Raw genomic sequence first — 16,142 nt, forward strand, 5'->3', positions numbered from 1 at the left:
TTATTAGTTTTGCATCAAAGTCCTTTGACAACTATAAACTCAGTTCTAATGTAATGTCCTATATTAATAAATCACTCCCCTGACCCAACTGTGTGTGAAACTCTGCAAAATAAAAGCAAAATACTGCAAATAATGAATATACTCAAGTCGGGCAGCATCTATGAAGAGAGGAAAAGGAATTTAGGATGCTGCTGCCTGTAGGTCCGAATGCCTTCACATTATTTACCTGCCCCTAATGCAATTTTACCAGTGGCAGGAATGGTGTTGGGGTCAGTGGGCTGACTGAGGCCCCATTTTGTCAATTTAAGAAGCTCATCCCAATGTCTGGATTAAATCTGCCTGCTGTGATGGAAGGTTTGGTATAGGGATTTCTCCATGGGACCTCCTCTCTGTCCCACAGGTTTCCATCCCCAACCACCCCAAAGAAATTCCTGATGTGAAATATTCATTGCCTCACTCTCCACAAATTATGGTTGAGCTGTTGAGTTTGTTCAACATTTTCTGTTCATATTATGCTATTCTGGAAATCATTTTTACAGAGTTATGCTATAGATTGAGCACAAGGCAGATTCAGCACATATAGCATATACAGTTTATCTCCATTTGTTGCAAAGCATCACACAGATACATATAAATCTCCTTAAAAACTCATTGAACTGCTAGCAAGGAGGGTTGTAGTGGCAAATTGATAGAGTCCCTACCCCTGGGCCAGAACGACTGGTTCAAGTCCCGTCTGTCCTAGAAGTGTGTCGTAACATATCTGAGCAGATAGGTTAAAATAATTTTTGTTTTTGTAATTGCAAGCAGTGAAGAAGTTGCTTATTAATTTTTAATGTTCATTTAACCTATCCTTATGCAACTCCACAAACTTAACCATTCTGCTAATTAATTTCAGAAACTGTAGTAGATGTCAACATGAGCTACTCTAACATTAATGCTTCAAGTTACTACTGTTTGTTACATACCCAGCTTCACTTCAGCATTTTCTGTTAGCAATACATTCTGTCCTTTGATATCACGATGAATGACATGGTGGATGTGAAGATGTGAAAGTCCCTAAACAGAAAAGGAAAAACAAATACCAATAACCTGCAGCAAACTTTGTTTTAACCAGTCGGCATTCTTGATTAACTGGCAAAAATAATATCCCTTAAATATCAGAAGTTTACTGTGTTATGATGATCTCTGCGATGTCTGAGTAGTGTCAGGTGAAGCAAACAACCTTCATGAAATGTTGCAGTCTATACAGTGTAGGTATAGGTGCAAGTGAACAATTTTAATCTCCAAAGTAGGGAGCTTATAGTTTTAATCCAGTGACAGTACAGGAATACTAAACGTAACCAACTCAGGGTGGCATGTGGTTTAATGAAAATTTGCAGGTGGCATTCCCATTCCCCAGATAGGGGAAATCACAAATTTGGAAGGAGTCATAGAGAGTTGCTAAAAACTGCTGTCACCACCTAACAGTGAAGAAAGGAGTGAAAACTGAAGGTGGTGGATAGATGCCAATCAAGCAAGAAGCTTTATCCTCAATGATGTCCAGTTTCTAGAGTAGTGCTGCAGCTGCATTCATCCTGGCAATGGATTGTATTCTACCACACTCCTTTCTTGAGCCTTGCAGGTGTCAGGTAGGCTTTGAAAAGTCAGCAGGCGGAGTTACTTGCTGCAGAATTCTCAGCTTCTGGAATTCCGTGCTACTGGATTATTAATTATTCTAAAAACAATAAACTTGGAGATAACATGATAAAAAAAAGACACGAGGTAATGAACGGATAAGAGTTCAGAGCAGTCCAACTTGGTAGAATCTAGCAACAGCATTGTATAACATCCATAGAACTGATCATGCAAGTTAATAGAGTAGACTTCTGTCAGTGTAACTGTACACCTTTGGCTGGAAATGCTGCAATGGGAAAAGGACAGCTTTTGCATTAAGCTAAAATATCACACAAGACTTTCCAGTTGAAAAAAGTTTATTGCGTCTTCCACAAAAGGCGTAATAATATATTACTGTACAGACAACAGCCAAAAAAAGAAAGCAATCAGATCTTATGCGATGCTTGGAATACTTCTGCATTTTAAACATTTTTCAAGTCTGAAGGGCACTACAAATGCCAGTTGGTCAAAGTGAGAAAGTTCCTGTAAAGAAAAAGTGACCATTTGCAACATAATTTTTCTAGCTATAGGGACAGGCTAGAGAAATTAGGTTATTTTCTCTGGAGCAGCGGAGGCTGAGGGGAGACTTGAAAGAAGTCTATACATTTATAAGATGCATAGACAGGGTTGACTGTCAACTTCCCCCAAAGTTGAAATGTCTAAAACTAGGGGGCATGCATTTAAAAATGAGAGGGGGAAAAGTTCAAAAGATATGTGAGGCGCAGGTTTTTTTAAACAGTGTGTGGTCGGAGTGTGGAACACATTGCCATGTGTGGTGATGGAGGCAAACATGATAGGGACTTTTAAGAGACTCTTAGATAAGCACAGGAATATGCAAGCAATGGAGAGATATGGACCAAGGGCAGGCTGAAGGGATTAGTTTAAATTGACGTCATGTTTGGCATAACATCATGGGCTGAAGGGCCCATTCCCATGCTGTATATTCCACAATCTTGCCAGATTTACCAATTTGAAAGATATGAACAACCAAATTAAAATGTTGAATAAGACAATGAACATTTAGTGCATTTCAACAATACGGTACACACAATTTAGTTAAAGATTTAATTCAAGAACTCCATTATCAGTAAAACATTCTGTACCAACAGACTGTAACAGAAACTAGAAGATGAACAATCTAATCTGTAATTAATTCTCCACTTTCTTCAAATTCAATACGTTTTCCTCAAAGGTTTGAATAGGATCCAAAATACTAAAACAGACTCTGTAATGGATACTGCAGATGCTGAAAATCTGAAATAACAATAAAAACTGCTAGAAATACTAAATCAAGTCAGGCAATATCAGTGGAGCGAGGAACAGAGTTAATGTTTTAGGCTAACATTCTCATAAAACATCATCAAATTAGACTCTATTTCTGCCTCCATAGATGCTGCATGACCTGCTGAGTATTTCCAGCATTTAATCTCTAAATGATCTGCTGAAGTTAAATCTAATTAATTTAAGCCAAAGCAGTTTATTCCTTCACTTCTGCTCTCCCTCTTTTGCCTTTGATGTCTACTGCCTTATAATTTTGCACAAAACCATGCTCACCCGAAGTATCTCCCTGCAGATGTATGCAATCCAGTCTTCCTTTAGTGAATTTCCTTTTGTGTTTTTCACCAAGTCTGTAATGGATCCTGCACCACAGAACTCCATGACAAGCTATTAAAAAGGTTAAGAAGAAATAAGTTACTTAAGTATGGAAATTAAGAATTTTTGTTAGAGATGGTTACTGTCAGAGACTTGTGTGACACAAATATTACTTTCTACGTAACAGTCCAAGCCTGAATATTGTCCAGGGCCTTCAGCCTATGAACAGGACTGCTTCAGTACCGTGAAGTATTAGAATGGGAGCAAACATTGCAGTCATCAATAAACACCCTTGCTTACGGCATTATGATGTGAAGGTCAATTTTGACATAGCTGAAGGTGTTAAAGCTGAGGACAATACCTAAGAAATTTATGTCACAATGCCGAGGGCTGAGATGATTAATCTTTAATAACCACAGTCATTTTTCTCTGTAATAGGGTTAAGACTCTAACCAGTCAGAAAATCCCCTCCCACTCTGATTCTCATTGACTTAAGTTTTGTTAGAGCACTTCAAGGTCACTCGTCAATTGCTTCAATTATGTCAAAAGCAGTCAACTCCCACCTCACCTTCAAGTTAGCGCATGCCCATGATTGAACAGAGGCCAAAATTAGGTCTGAAGTTGATCTCAGTGGAACCCAAACTGAGTATGAGATGAACAGGTTACTGCTGAGTAAATATCACATTGTTTTATGATTGAGAGCAAACTGATGGGGCAGCAACTAGCTGAATTGGGTTCGCTCTGTTTTATGGATAGACAATATCTGGGCAATTTCTAACAATATCAGGTAGATACCAATGACAGCTTGACGAGGCACATTGCTAGTTGTGGAGAGTGGGTCAAGGCATTGTCAAGATTCATATCTTTATTTCATTCAGTGCATTCAGCCATTTCTCAAAATCATGTGAAGTGAATCAAAATGGCTGAAGATTCGAAATTATGGTGCTTGAGACTTCAGGGCTCCTTTAAAATAAATATTCGTAGTACTTACTGTGTAGCATGGGATTACATTTAACTGCTATTACAGCTGTAACTAGCTTTCCAAATGTCAGGCAAATGAAAACTAAAGGAAAGGTCACAAGAATCACCAGGATCGTTATTAGCGATGCTCCACTGAACTGACATTAATAGTTTATTTGGTCACATGCATCCTATTATCAAATTATTGTTTGGGAAAACAAGTTTTTGTTCTCATTAAAATATAGTAAAATAATGCTCAGGCCCATAAGTGACACTGGTTATCCTGGCAACTGGCGTAGCTGCCAGTGATCTTTGGTTACAAGAGTTCAGACAGATAAATGACACAGCACAGTTTGCCTCCAGAAATAAATTAACAGGGGTAAGTGGGAAGTGAGCTATTGAGGGACAGTCCAGGTGAGGAAGTCGACCTGGAATTGGAGGGAAGTACAAAGACTGTGAGCATCAAAGACTTTGAGTATCAGAGATGAAGTTCTGACCACTCCAAACCAAAGGGCTCCGCTACTTCTTTTTCTCTTGTCTATAGGATGCTCTTGGGATCTGTAAAGCTTTCCCTGTTCTTTGTCTAAATAAACAATGCATCACATTTAAGCTGAATAAACAATCTGAAAATGGCTCACAAAATATGAACTGCTTCCATTAAGTAAAAAGACACTGTAGTCCCAGAGTGACACATGCTACTCCTTCATTGGCAACAGGGAGTCAGTGGTCGTTTAACCTGATGGTCACCATGTCTCAAGCAAGGGCAGAGGCTGAAAAGGATCTTCATGCTGACCTCAGCCAATGCAGGACTTGAACCTGTTGACATTATTCTGCATTGCAAACCAGCTATTCAGCCAACTGACCCAAACCTCTATTAAGTAACTGTGATTATGAACATCCAAAATCAAACAGACGCTTGCAGAGTTGGATTATCCACTCAGTGTTTCTAGCCAAAGACAGCTCATTTGCACTGATGTACTATGCTCCATCATCTTTAAGCGTAGGAATGTTTGCGAAGTCTCTTCCTTTAGTTATTCTCCATTCAGACATGGACATGGAAGGACTGCAAAGACTTGATCAACAGATTGAGAGATGACTTTGGTCTGTCGATTGAATCATAGAATCCCTACAGTGTGGAAACAGGCCATTTGTCCCACCAAATCCACACTGACCCTTCCCAAGAGCATCCCACCCAGATCCATGCCACTAATCTATCCCTGTAGCTCTGCATTTCCCACGACTCCACCAAGCCTGTACATCCCTGGACACTACAAGTAATTTAGTACGGCCAACTCTCCTGACCTGAACATCTTTGGACTGTGGGAGGAAACCAGATCATCCAGAGGAAACCCATGCAGACACAGTGAAGATCTGCCAATTCCACACAGTTGCCCAAAGGTGGAAGTGAACCTGTGTCCCTGGCACTGTGAAGCGACTGTGTTAACCACTAAGCCATCCTCCTGATAGCAGGCTGATTCTATTGTATAGTGTGTGCATAGTCCTCCCCTGTAACTCTGTCAGGTTGACACCTTCCTTTTAAAGTATCCCTGGTGCTGCACCTTGCATATTCTCCTACATTGAAGTACAGTTGGGCCTCTGGTTTGATGCTAATGTTAGAATGAGGAATGAGGGGATTAGGTTAAAGATTACAAATCTACTGCTGCTAATTAATGGCTCACATGGTCTAATGGATATGTAGCTTTGAACTGCAAAATTAATTAAAATATATCCCATTGAGGGTAACGGTAGTGCCATACAACATGGAAGATAACTTCAATGTTAAGATAGGCATCCCCCTTTCACAAGGACTGTGAACTGAATAATTCTACCAAGACTGTTACAACCAGATGCATCTGCTACAAGTAGACTGATGAGGAGAGGTTCAAGTAGGTTTCTCCCTCTTGTTTTTTTTAACTCCCTGGCACAGATCCAATTTGACTGTCATTCAAATTTGGACAGTTCAGCCAATAACAGTGCTGAATCACTCATTCAAAGTACATTCTGTACATCTTCCAAGTGTTATTTAAGATATAGGAATACTAATTCAAAAATCAGCTTTCCTAATTAGGTTTGACCTGAAGTGATGAGAATTTATGAGGTCCAAATCAATGACTGGAAGGTCATATCTCCGAACACCACCTCACAACTACTGCTGGTAAGTCATTACAGAATAAAATCATAGAACCCCTACAGCATGAAAGCAGCCATATGGCTCGAATCCACGTAGACCCACCCCAACTGAGCCATCATATAACCACTAGGTTAAGACAGATCCATGTCTGGCCCTGGAAAGAGAAGGATCACCCATGTGCACAGACACAGGAGCTCTCTATCTTCTCTTCAACAGCAGTTTCTTAATGAAATATACTGTCACTTGCAGGGAGGAGAATCCAGATAAGGCAACATACATATTGATTGGGCGACCATTATAATCAATGAGCCTCAATAGTGATATTGCCTGCAAAGTGCAATTCATTAAGTGTGACTTTATCAGGGTAGAATCTGTTTACCTGACTGGTCAGTTTGGAACAAGGTTCATAGTCTCAGGGTTTTAAAAAGGGACCAAACACACTGACTTAAACTGAACCTTTCTTAAAACCTTCAATTGATGAAAGTCCTCGGTACAAAACTGGACAATGTGTTGTCCCATTTCTCTATCCCCATATCAATCGAAGCAAAAAACACAGACACATCCTTCATCCTTATTCTGGGCCCTGGAAAGAGAAGGATCACCCATGTGCACAGACACAGGAGCTCTCTATCTTCTCTTCAACAGCAGTTTCTTAATGAAATATACTGTCACTTGCAGGGAGGAGCATCCAGATAAGGCAACATACATATTGATTGGGCGACCATTATAATCAATGAGCCTCAATAGTAGAGATTAAGTCATCTGGCGTTATACAATGAATAACCGGCTTCACATAATGAACTGACTTTTCACCTTATTAACTGACTTTACATACTGAATGCTTCTTCATCTTGTTAAATGGCTTTAGATAATAAATGCTTTTCACCTTGTTAACCCACTACCTTTGCCTCCAGTACCTCATGGTTTACTGCAAGTTCGTATCTGATCTGAGTCATGCCGGGTTGATCCTTTGTTTCACAACTCAACTCTGTCCCTACCAGCTCATACCTTATACACTTTCTCAAAAGGAATTCAAAGATCAATAGCCCATATTTTACACAATTATGTTGTTACAATGAGTATATCTAAAACTGAAAAATATTCTCAGAATATGAGGAAAAAAGCACATATGCAGACTAGCTAGGGAATACAGAGTTAAGGTTTAATAACAATCATAATGTTATTATACTTTATAAAAGATTCCATTTCAATTTCTTACATTCTTAAATGCTAATGAAATCCTGTTTTAAATTTTAAACCAAAAAAAAGCCATTGAAAACAGATACTTAAAAGAAAACAGCTTAATTATCTTTTAATCAGAATTTTGAATGTGTCATGAAAAACTGATCTGTTCTCTTAGTGCAGCATATGGCGTAACATATGTGACAAGGTTTCCAATGAATGCAGAAAAGATTGTTTTGCATAAGGAATCTGTCCACATTATTTCTCAACTTAGATGCTGCAACAGATTCAACTTTACTGTTTTCAAGTTGTCAATATACTGCAATTTAAGCAAATGGTTAAAAAAAAATTCTCTTGATTGTATTTCTTTTAAATGTGTGTTTATTTTACCTGGTTGGTAGCAACAGGGTTAGATGCCTTTGAACCAGAAGGTTGCATGTCAAGCCCAATTCCAGGATGCGATTGCATTCTAGGAGGTCAACATTCTTCTCTAGTTCTTGGGATAGAGCTACATTTTCTTTGGATAAAATATTAAACCAACAACCCATTTTTCTGATGCAATACAGAAAGTTTCCATGGCATGACTAGGGAGATGAAGGAGGACCAGGGAAAGCAAGTTTGTTTTACAATTCAAATGCAAAAAAAATTTTAAAAGTGATTTAATAATTTGCTCCACTTCAATTATGCAGGGCTCAATGAAAGTGAGTGCTTAAATGCTTGAAATGAATTTTGCGCTGGAATGTTATTCATTTTTCCAGCTATAAAATGACACCTTTTCCTTTCTTTAAGGAGTCTAATTAACAATATTGAAAAATGTTTTGAATATTGATACTGAAGATGAAATAAAGTGCAAGAGCATTCTTTTGGTGTTGATAATGTTTTTCAAGCCTTTTTGAATATATAAAATGGCTAAAAATGCAACCGTTTAACAAAGTCAACTGACAAAATAATACAACAATCCAAAAATACAAGTAAACTAAGTTCAACAGGAAAACCTTGCACATCAAATCTGTCATTAGAATTATTAATCTAAATCTTTAGAAACATATTAAGATGCTGCTGCCCATATTTGTTTCAAAATATAGCACCACTTGAAAGTTTAATTAAAAGGTTCCTATAAATAGGGGTACAAAATCAACAGAGTTTGGAAGACAAATGATTTTAAAAACTTAAAGTTACAATTTTCCAAAAAACAGTAATTTGAGAAAGGTGTCATTCAAAGTCCAATAAAAAGCAAAAGGCACAAGATGCAGATAACATAACCAAAAACTGGTAGCCTTTTTGATAATTTATTTATAATTTATAATTTGACAATCATTTCACAAGATGGTTGCAAATAAATTCTATATATTCCATCGATTCACGTGGTCCAAAATAAAATGTCCTGTGGCATACAGGTACAGAGAACAAAGTCAGATTTGGAAACTACCACCCATATAAATGGGACAAGGTGAGAAACAATTTTACTGTCATACTGCTATAGAGACTTTTTAAAACAGTTCAGCAGTTATTATGTATAACACGATAAAATTTCACTGCAGCATTACATTCATAAAACCTGAGCATGATTTTCATTGCTTAGGATGAAAGAAACATGGAATTTAGCTTACTTTCATTACAAGATGCATTACAAAAATAGTCCAGGTTGTGATAAAGCATAATAACAGGAATCACCCTCAATTATCCTTTGGTCTTTGGTCTAAGTGTGCATTCCTCAAATGAGAGACTCAGCAAATTGTATCAGGATGATATCATTAAGTACGTCACAACACTGCGAAATTAATCTTAGCCTCACGAGCACGTATAACACACAATGGTCACAAGCTCAGAATTAGAAAATCCCTACAATGTGGCAAGAGGCAATTCAGCCCATTGCATCTGCACCGATCCTATGAAGAACATCCCACCCAACCTGAATCCTCTACACCATCACAGTAACTCCGTATTTATCATGGTTAATCTATCTAGCCTGCACATCCTTGGACACTAAAGACAATTTAGCATGGCCAAACCACTTAACCGACACATCTTTGAACTGTAGACAGATACCACAGTACCTTGTTGAAAACCATACAGACACAGGGAGACTATGCAAACTCCACACAGGCACTCACCCAAAGCTGGAATTGAACCCGGGTCCCAGCACTGTGAGCCAGCAGTGCTAACCATTAAGTCACTGTGCCGCCCCCAAGTTGTTAATAGGTCCACAACTGATCAACAATACAATTTCACACTTGGTCAAGCAAAGTTAAAAATCACACAACACCAGGTTATCGTCCAACAGGTTTATTTGCAAGCACTAGCTTTTGGAGCACCGCTCGTTCATCGGGTGGTTGCGGAGTATAAGATCACCGGATCAACCACATGAAGAAGCAGCAGCGCTTCGAAAGCTAGTACTTCCAAATAAACCTGTTGGACTATAGCCTGGTGTTGTGTGATTTTTAACTTTGTACACCCCAGTCCAACACCGGCATCTGTGGGCAGCACGGTGGCACAGTGGCCTCACAGCACCAGACACCCGGGTTCAATTCCCGCCTAGGCGACTGACTGTGTGGAGTTTGCACATTCTCCCCATGTCTGCGTGGGTTTCCTCCGGGTGCTCCGGTTTCCTCCCACAGTCCAAAGATGTGCAGGTCAGGTGAATTGGCCATGCTAAATTGTCCGTAGTGTTAGGTAAGGGGCAAACATAGGGTTATGGGTGGGTTGCGCTTCGGCAGGTCGGTGTGGACTTGTTGGGCCGAAGTGCCCGTTTCCACACTAAAGTAATCTAGTCTAATCTAAAATCTCCAAATCTTGGTCAAGCAAGTTATTCAAATAATGTACAAGACCAATAAAACAATTTTTTTAAAGAATCTGCCCTGATGAGGAAACTCAAACTACCATAATAAAAAGGTGCTAGCAGTGAAATGCAGGTCTTTAATTACAGACCACAAACTGTGATACAAAGCAACAGCACATACGCACTGAAAATGGTTCACAAATGAACATATCCTCTATACAGTGTATACAATAAGATGCTGGCCTGGGGAAATCGAGTAAGGAAATACATTTGTCGGACAGGTCCAACCTTCCACAATCAGAATGATCAAGGGAAGGGCCCCAAGTGTCCTTCGAAAGCAGCTGTGTTCATTGATTGCTGAAAGTTGCTCTCGGTCAAACACAAATGAACAGTTAGATTCTTTTTGGAGTAAATTCTGAAAATGCCTAAAATCCAGCCCTGATAGCAAGTCTTTCCTAATTAATGTACTTTCGTCTTACTTCCATATTTAGTAATGTGGTGGCATCAGTGACTAAGATTAACGTTTTAAATGGCATTCAAAGACGTTTAATTGCTTGTGCACATTGAAAGTTTGTGCATTTTTGAGTATGTGCAAATTAATGAATCATAACCAACAACCAGCTCCAGATGAGTATGAAAATTAAAACTTAAATCATGCTGTGTAGGCAATATTCCTGGAATTTACCCCACAGCAATTCATAAAACGCAGAGACTCCGGTTCCAGTGCACAACCACATCAAATCTGGTTGCAACTGCTTGCAAGTTGCTTCAAACATAATTCTTTATTAAGTAGTAAAATGGATTATTTTTATTCTCAATGGCAATTAAATATGTAGAGGCTTCAATGCATAAATACGCTTCCTGCTTTCGGTAATGATCCATGCAGAACCAATAATTTCCAAAACCCCTGAACTTCATAATGTTCATGCTTTGTGCAAACAATGTCAATTGATAGAAATCAAAATTTCTCACACCATCTCAAGCCCCATTTTAGAAGGTTCCCCACGATGTCCCACAGTTCCCTCTGTTTAAGTGTGGAGTCTGCAAATATTCATAGCAGTTGTACAGATCAGGTGCACAAAAGGTGGAAATTTGAGAGTCAAAGTTATCTGGTAATATTGGTGTAACTGAACTTCAAATAAAGATTTTAATTTAAATTTGGACTTTAAAATCTGAAAGAAACTGTAAGCATAGTTAGCAGACGTGTCTGTCAGCTGCATTTAACGGTTAATAAACTGAATTCGCTGTGTGAATAGTTGATAAGTAGTCAGCAGGAAGATGAGTAAAAACTTCTAATGCGGATGTGGCTCAAAATGGAGAATAAAGTAAACAGTTTTGACTGATGCACAGTATAGTCGTAAAAGAAGTGCATTGTGAATTAAGTGCAAAAGTTTGGGCTCTTTGGAATTTGGTATTGAGTGGAGAAAAAACATTGAGCTTTTGCACCCAATACTTAAGAGTGATTGTGGAAGCGTGTTGCAACTGATGTTTGAAATCTTTATGCATTATTCCTTACAAGAAATAAGTACAAATCATTGAGTCTTGCATCGCAAGCTGTGTTCTTGGATTGCAATATGTCAGTTTGCACAACTCCCCTAAATTACAGGATTTCATAGTCATAGTCACAGAAAACTCTAGCAAAGAAATGCCGATCAAGTCTATGTCGGTTATAAATAACCTAACTATTATAATCCCATGTTTAACACTTGGCCCATAGCCTTGTATGCCTTGGCATCGCAACTGTACATCTAAATACTTCTTAAATGTTATGAGAATTTCTGCCTCTATCCCCTATCCATGCCACCCCCCCTCCCCAACCATACAGGCAGACAGTTCCTGATTCCCACCACTCTACAGTTAGATCTCCTAAAATTCCATAGTTGTGTTCCCGTGCGATGTTGTGTTATAGAAAATTATGCAATAGAAATAATGGGACCTATGGGAAAAACAGGGTTGAGGAAAACCACCAAAAATACCAGTAAAAATCTAAACAAAAATAGCAGTTAACCTAACACAAACGATAGCACAGTTTAAGTAAATTCTGACCTGTTATATGGTATTGCAGAGTACAATTCATCAGAATCTTCAACTGATTACTCTTGATTAGCATCTATACCGCCTGGCTACACTACGTTCTAGCCAGTCTTCTGACCACAACCAATGGTAACATTGCACAAGTCAGGTCCCAGAATGAAACCTGCCTTGAGCAATCAAGGGTTGAATCTTAATCTCTTTCACGAAGTGTCTGATTTGTCAAGCTTTTTTGAGGGTTTCATATCATGATGCTTGGGGACGTCTATCATCTTATTTTACTAAACCTGCCTGATTTATCATCTATCCCACCTTTTGGTATACCTCTCACACATTCTAGCACCATCATACCATGTGCCATTTCCAAAAAAACTCAACACTTCCTGGATATCCCAGACTTGACCAACATCCGTGGTGCAGCACCATTTTTAAAAAGATATTGTGCACCCAGACAAGAGCGGTCAGTCCGGAGCTACCCTGTATGACTCCTGACATTGGCCCTGGACATGGCAGACGTTGAAAAATTGGTGCTTCTCTTTGTGGGGAGCGACCTGGAAAAGCTGCTGATGGGGATGGGGTGATGCAAAGGCACGACGTCTTTTTCTCCCAGACCAAAGGACACCATTGTACTGAGACTATCCTAACCTAGACCAGGGTTACTATACAGGCGAGTGCAGTCTCAACCATCTGAAGGAATGCACACAATGTAGGAAGAACATTAGTGACCTTCACCACTATCAATGCAAGTGCCACCATCTTCTCTGATACTGTACCCATTATTTTCTGCGACATCTTCCCCACTCTCTCATTCTCACTAACATCTGACCCTTACTAACTCTGACTCTCTTCTGCACAGTCTACTCACCCCCTCAGGACATCTCCACAGATGTACCAAAAGTAACCGTGTTGCCACCCACCTTTCTCTCCCTCACCCACTATGTGCACAGTTTCCTGACTCTAACCATGTCCAAGCTCCTGTACTGGTTTTTTTTTGCAGTTGGTTACCAGTGATTAGTCACTGAAACAGATTCACGAGTCTGCAGACATTCTTTAAGATCTAAACATATATTTTTAAACAAGAGAGAGAAAAAAAGCTCTTAATACAAACAAAGTCAAGCTTTAAACTGCTCTTCAACACTGGCTTTTTACGGTTAGTCGATTCCTGTGAAATTTCACTCTTATCTCAACTCTATGCTTCTAAATTAACAAATTGCTCCCGGCTTCTTGTCCTCAGAGACATTTTCACAACGTTTTTTTCCAAATCCACGAACACAAACATTTCACAAAGCTCTTCACCTCAAAGGGCACGTGCTGGCTGATCACGTGATGCTGACACGGAGGCTGGTCCTCCGTGCACCACGACACCTAGTGCGCGGGATGAGAAGTGTAACAGCGAACATTCGATTTATGAAACGGGTGGTCAGCAATTCACAAATTGGGTTACAGACAATTCGCGTTTAATAAACGAGCATTATAGGACAACTACCTGTATTGGTGAAATTTTTGCCTCGTATCTCCATTAAGCCTCCTGCACCTTTGCTAAAACCTATGCCCCTGGTCACTGATCCTCCAGTGAGGTGAAAGGTTACTTCCTGTCTACCCTCTCTATGCCCCTCAATTTTATACATCTCAATTAGAACCCCTCTCAATCTCCCCTGCTCCAAAGAAAACCAGTCTGTCCAACCACTTCACAGCTAAAACTCTCCAGCCCAGGCAACATCCTGGTAAATCTCCTTAGCACCTTCTCCAGTGCAATCACATCCCTCCTGGTTCCAGAAATGCATATAATACTCTAGAAGTGGTTTAACTAACACTATATACAGTTCCAGCATAACTTCCATGCTATAAAACTCTATGAGACACACATGGACAGGCGGAGACACACACACACACATGGACGGGCGAAGAGAGAGAGACACAGACGCAGAGACACACGGACAGGTGAAGAGAGACACGCAGACAGACAGACACACACACACACACACACACACACACGGACAAAGAGAGAAAGACACAGACAGGCAGAAAAGGAGACACACGGCCAGGCAGAGGAGAGAGAGAGAGAGACACACACACACACACACAGACAGGCGGAGAGAGAGAAACACAGGCAGGTGGACAGAGAGACACAGACAGAGTGGGAGATTGAGAATTTATAGTCACGGAACAACTCAGCATACTGGAATCCAAACAAAATATTCAAATCAAAAAAGGGAACACTCCAAAATCACAGAAACCGCAAAACAGTAAAGAAAGAAATAAGAGTAAAAATAATGACAATTTTCAGGATCAGATTGACTCCCATCTGCACATTTGAAAGGAAATAAATGAGAGCACCAGCGATGCAATAACCACAATCACCTGATGTTCTCTCAATTTGAAAAGCATTCCTTTGGATTGGAAAACTGCATGCAACACTCTACAACTTGCAAAAGACCAAGGAACTCTAAGCTCGTTAGTCCAAGGTTTGTTATTGATGAAACACTAGAATCTAAGTAAGGAAAGGGTGAAAGAACATATTGTCCAATTGTTAGGATACCCAGTTCAGAAAGGCTGTTCCTGTCTGAAAATTGCTACTTTCTTTTGAAAATGTTGCAAGACAAGGTAATGACCATAGATTTTATTTCCAATAGGCATTTGATAAAATGTTCTCATAAGATTCAGTCAGTTAACATTAACACTCACTGTATCAAAAGTAAACTACTGAACTTTAGAAAATTGGCAGAAATCAGAAAAGGAAAAATAGGCGAGTACTTTAATAAACAGGATATGACTAGTAGTGCTTTTTAATGATCTGTGTAGAGGCATCAACTAGTCACCATATTTATCAGCTTAGATGATGGAATGGAAACACTATGATCCAATTTTCAAATGACTCAAAAAGGAAGCAGCACCAAATGCAATGTGCACAATATAATGCATAAAATTAGAGTATTAACAGATTTATTGAATGGGAAAAGCGGTGGCAAATGAATCCAGGTGTAGGCAAATGTCAGGTCACTCACTTCCATTTCAGGCAAAAAATGCTCGAAAAAGTACCTTCCAAATGGTGAAAATCTAAAAAAAAAGAGGCTTGAAGATCCATCCATGTACGTCATTAAAATTTCATGAACGGACACTAAAAATATCAATGAGACTGTTGGAAAACTTGCTTTACATCTAAAGAACTAGAAAATAAGGTGGCAGAACTTGAGTTAATAGCAGAAGTAGGCTAAAACCACTCCACCATTTAATTTCATCATCATTGATCAGAGTGTAACCCCAAATCCACATTCGATGAATTGTCTTATTATGACCCGCCAATCCGCCTCTGCCTTAAAAGAATCTTCCTCAAAATGGTAGCGGTAACAGTTGAGTTCCAAAGATACGTGACCCACAAAAATTTCTTAAATGGATGACTCTGGATTCTTAAATGGGCCTGGTTTCTAGATTCTGTCACAAGAGGAAGTATCCTTTCCGCATTCACCCTGTCAAGACCTCCCAGAATCATCTGTTTCAAATAAATCGCCTCTTAATCTTTAAAACTCCAACTGGTATTAGTCTAACCTATCCAATCTTTCCTCATAGACAAACACCACTGCCAAATATTAGTTTGGTAAATCTTCACTCAACTGTTCCAACACAATCACATCTATCTTTAAATAATGTAACCAATGCTGCAGACATTACTACAGACATGATCTCACCTGTATAAATGAAGCATAACATTCCAACATTTGTCAATTCCCCTCACAATAAATTATAAGGTTTTATAATTATTTGCTGTTATGTGTCGACTGGTCTCTGAGATTATGCACGAGGATACCCACATCA

The 16,142-nt window shown here is 39.3% G+C and overlaps 1 protein-coding gene across 4 annotated transcripts in view; it reads right to left on the reverse strand.

The window, feature by feature from the left end:
* Positions 1-16,142, reverse strand: part of LOC140481437 (mitogen-activated protein kinase kinase kinase kinase 4) — a 259,191-nt gene that overhangs the window by 73,680 nt on the left and 169,369 nt on the right. For all 4 annotated transcript variants that reach the window (XM_072577610.1, XM_072577608.1, XM_072577609.1 and 1 more), the window contains exons 5-6: positions 3,208-3,318; positions 966-1,056 (exon numbers count right to left, since the gene is read on the reverse strand). In XM_072577610.1, coding sequence (XP_072433711.1) covers positions 966-1,056; positions 3,208-3,318 — 202 coding nt within the window. The remainder of the gene's footprint in view (positions 1-965; positions 1,057-3,207; positions 3,319-16,142) is intronic.

This window comes from Chiloscyllium punctatum, chromosome 9, assembly GCF_047496795.1.
Source record: "Chiloscyllium punctatum isolate Juve2018m chromosome 9, sChiPun1.3, whole genome shotgun sequence".
Taxonomy (NCBI): domain Eukaryota; kingdom Metazoa; phylum Chordata; class Chondrichthyes; order Orectolobiformes; family Hemiscylliidae; genus Chiloscyllium; species Chiloscyllium punctatum.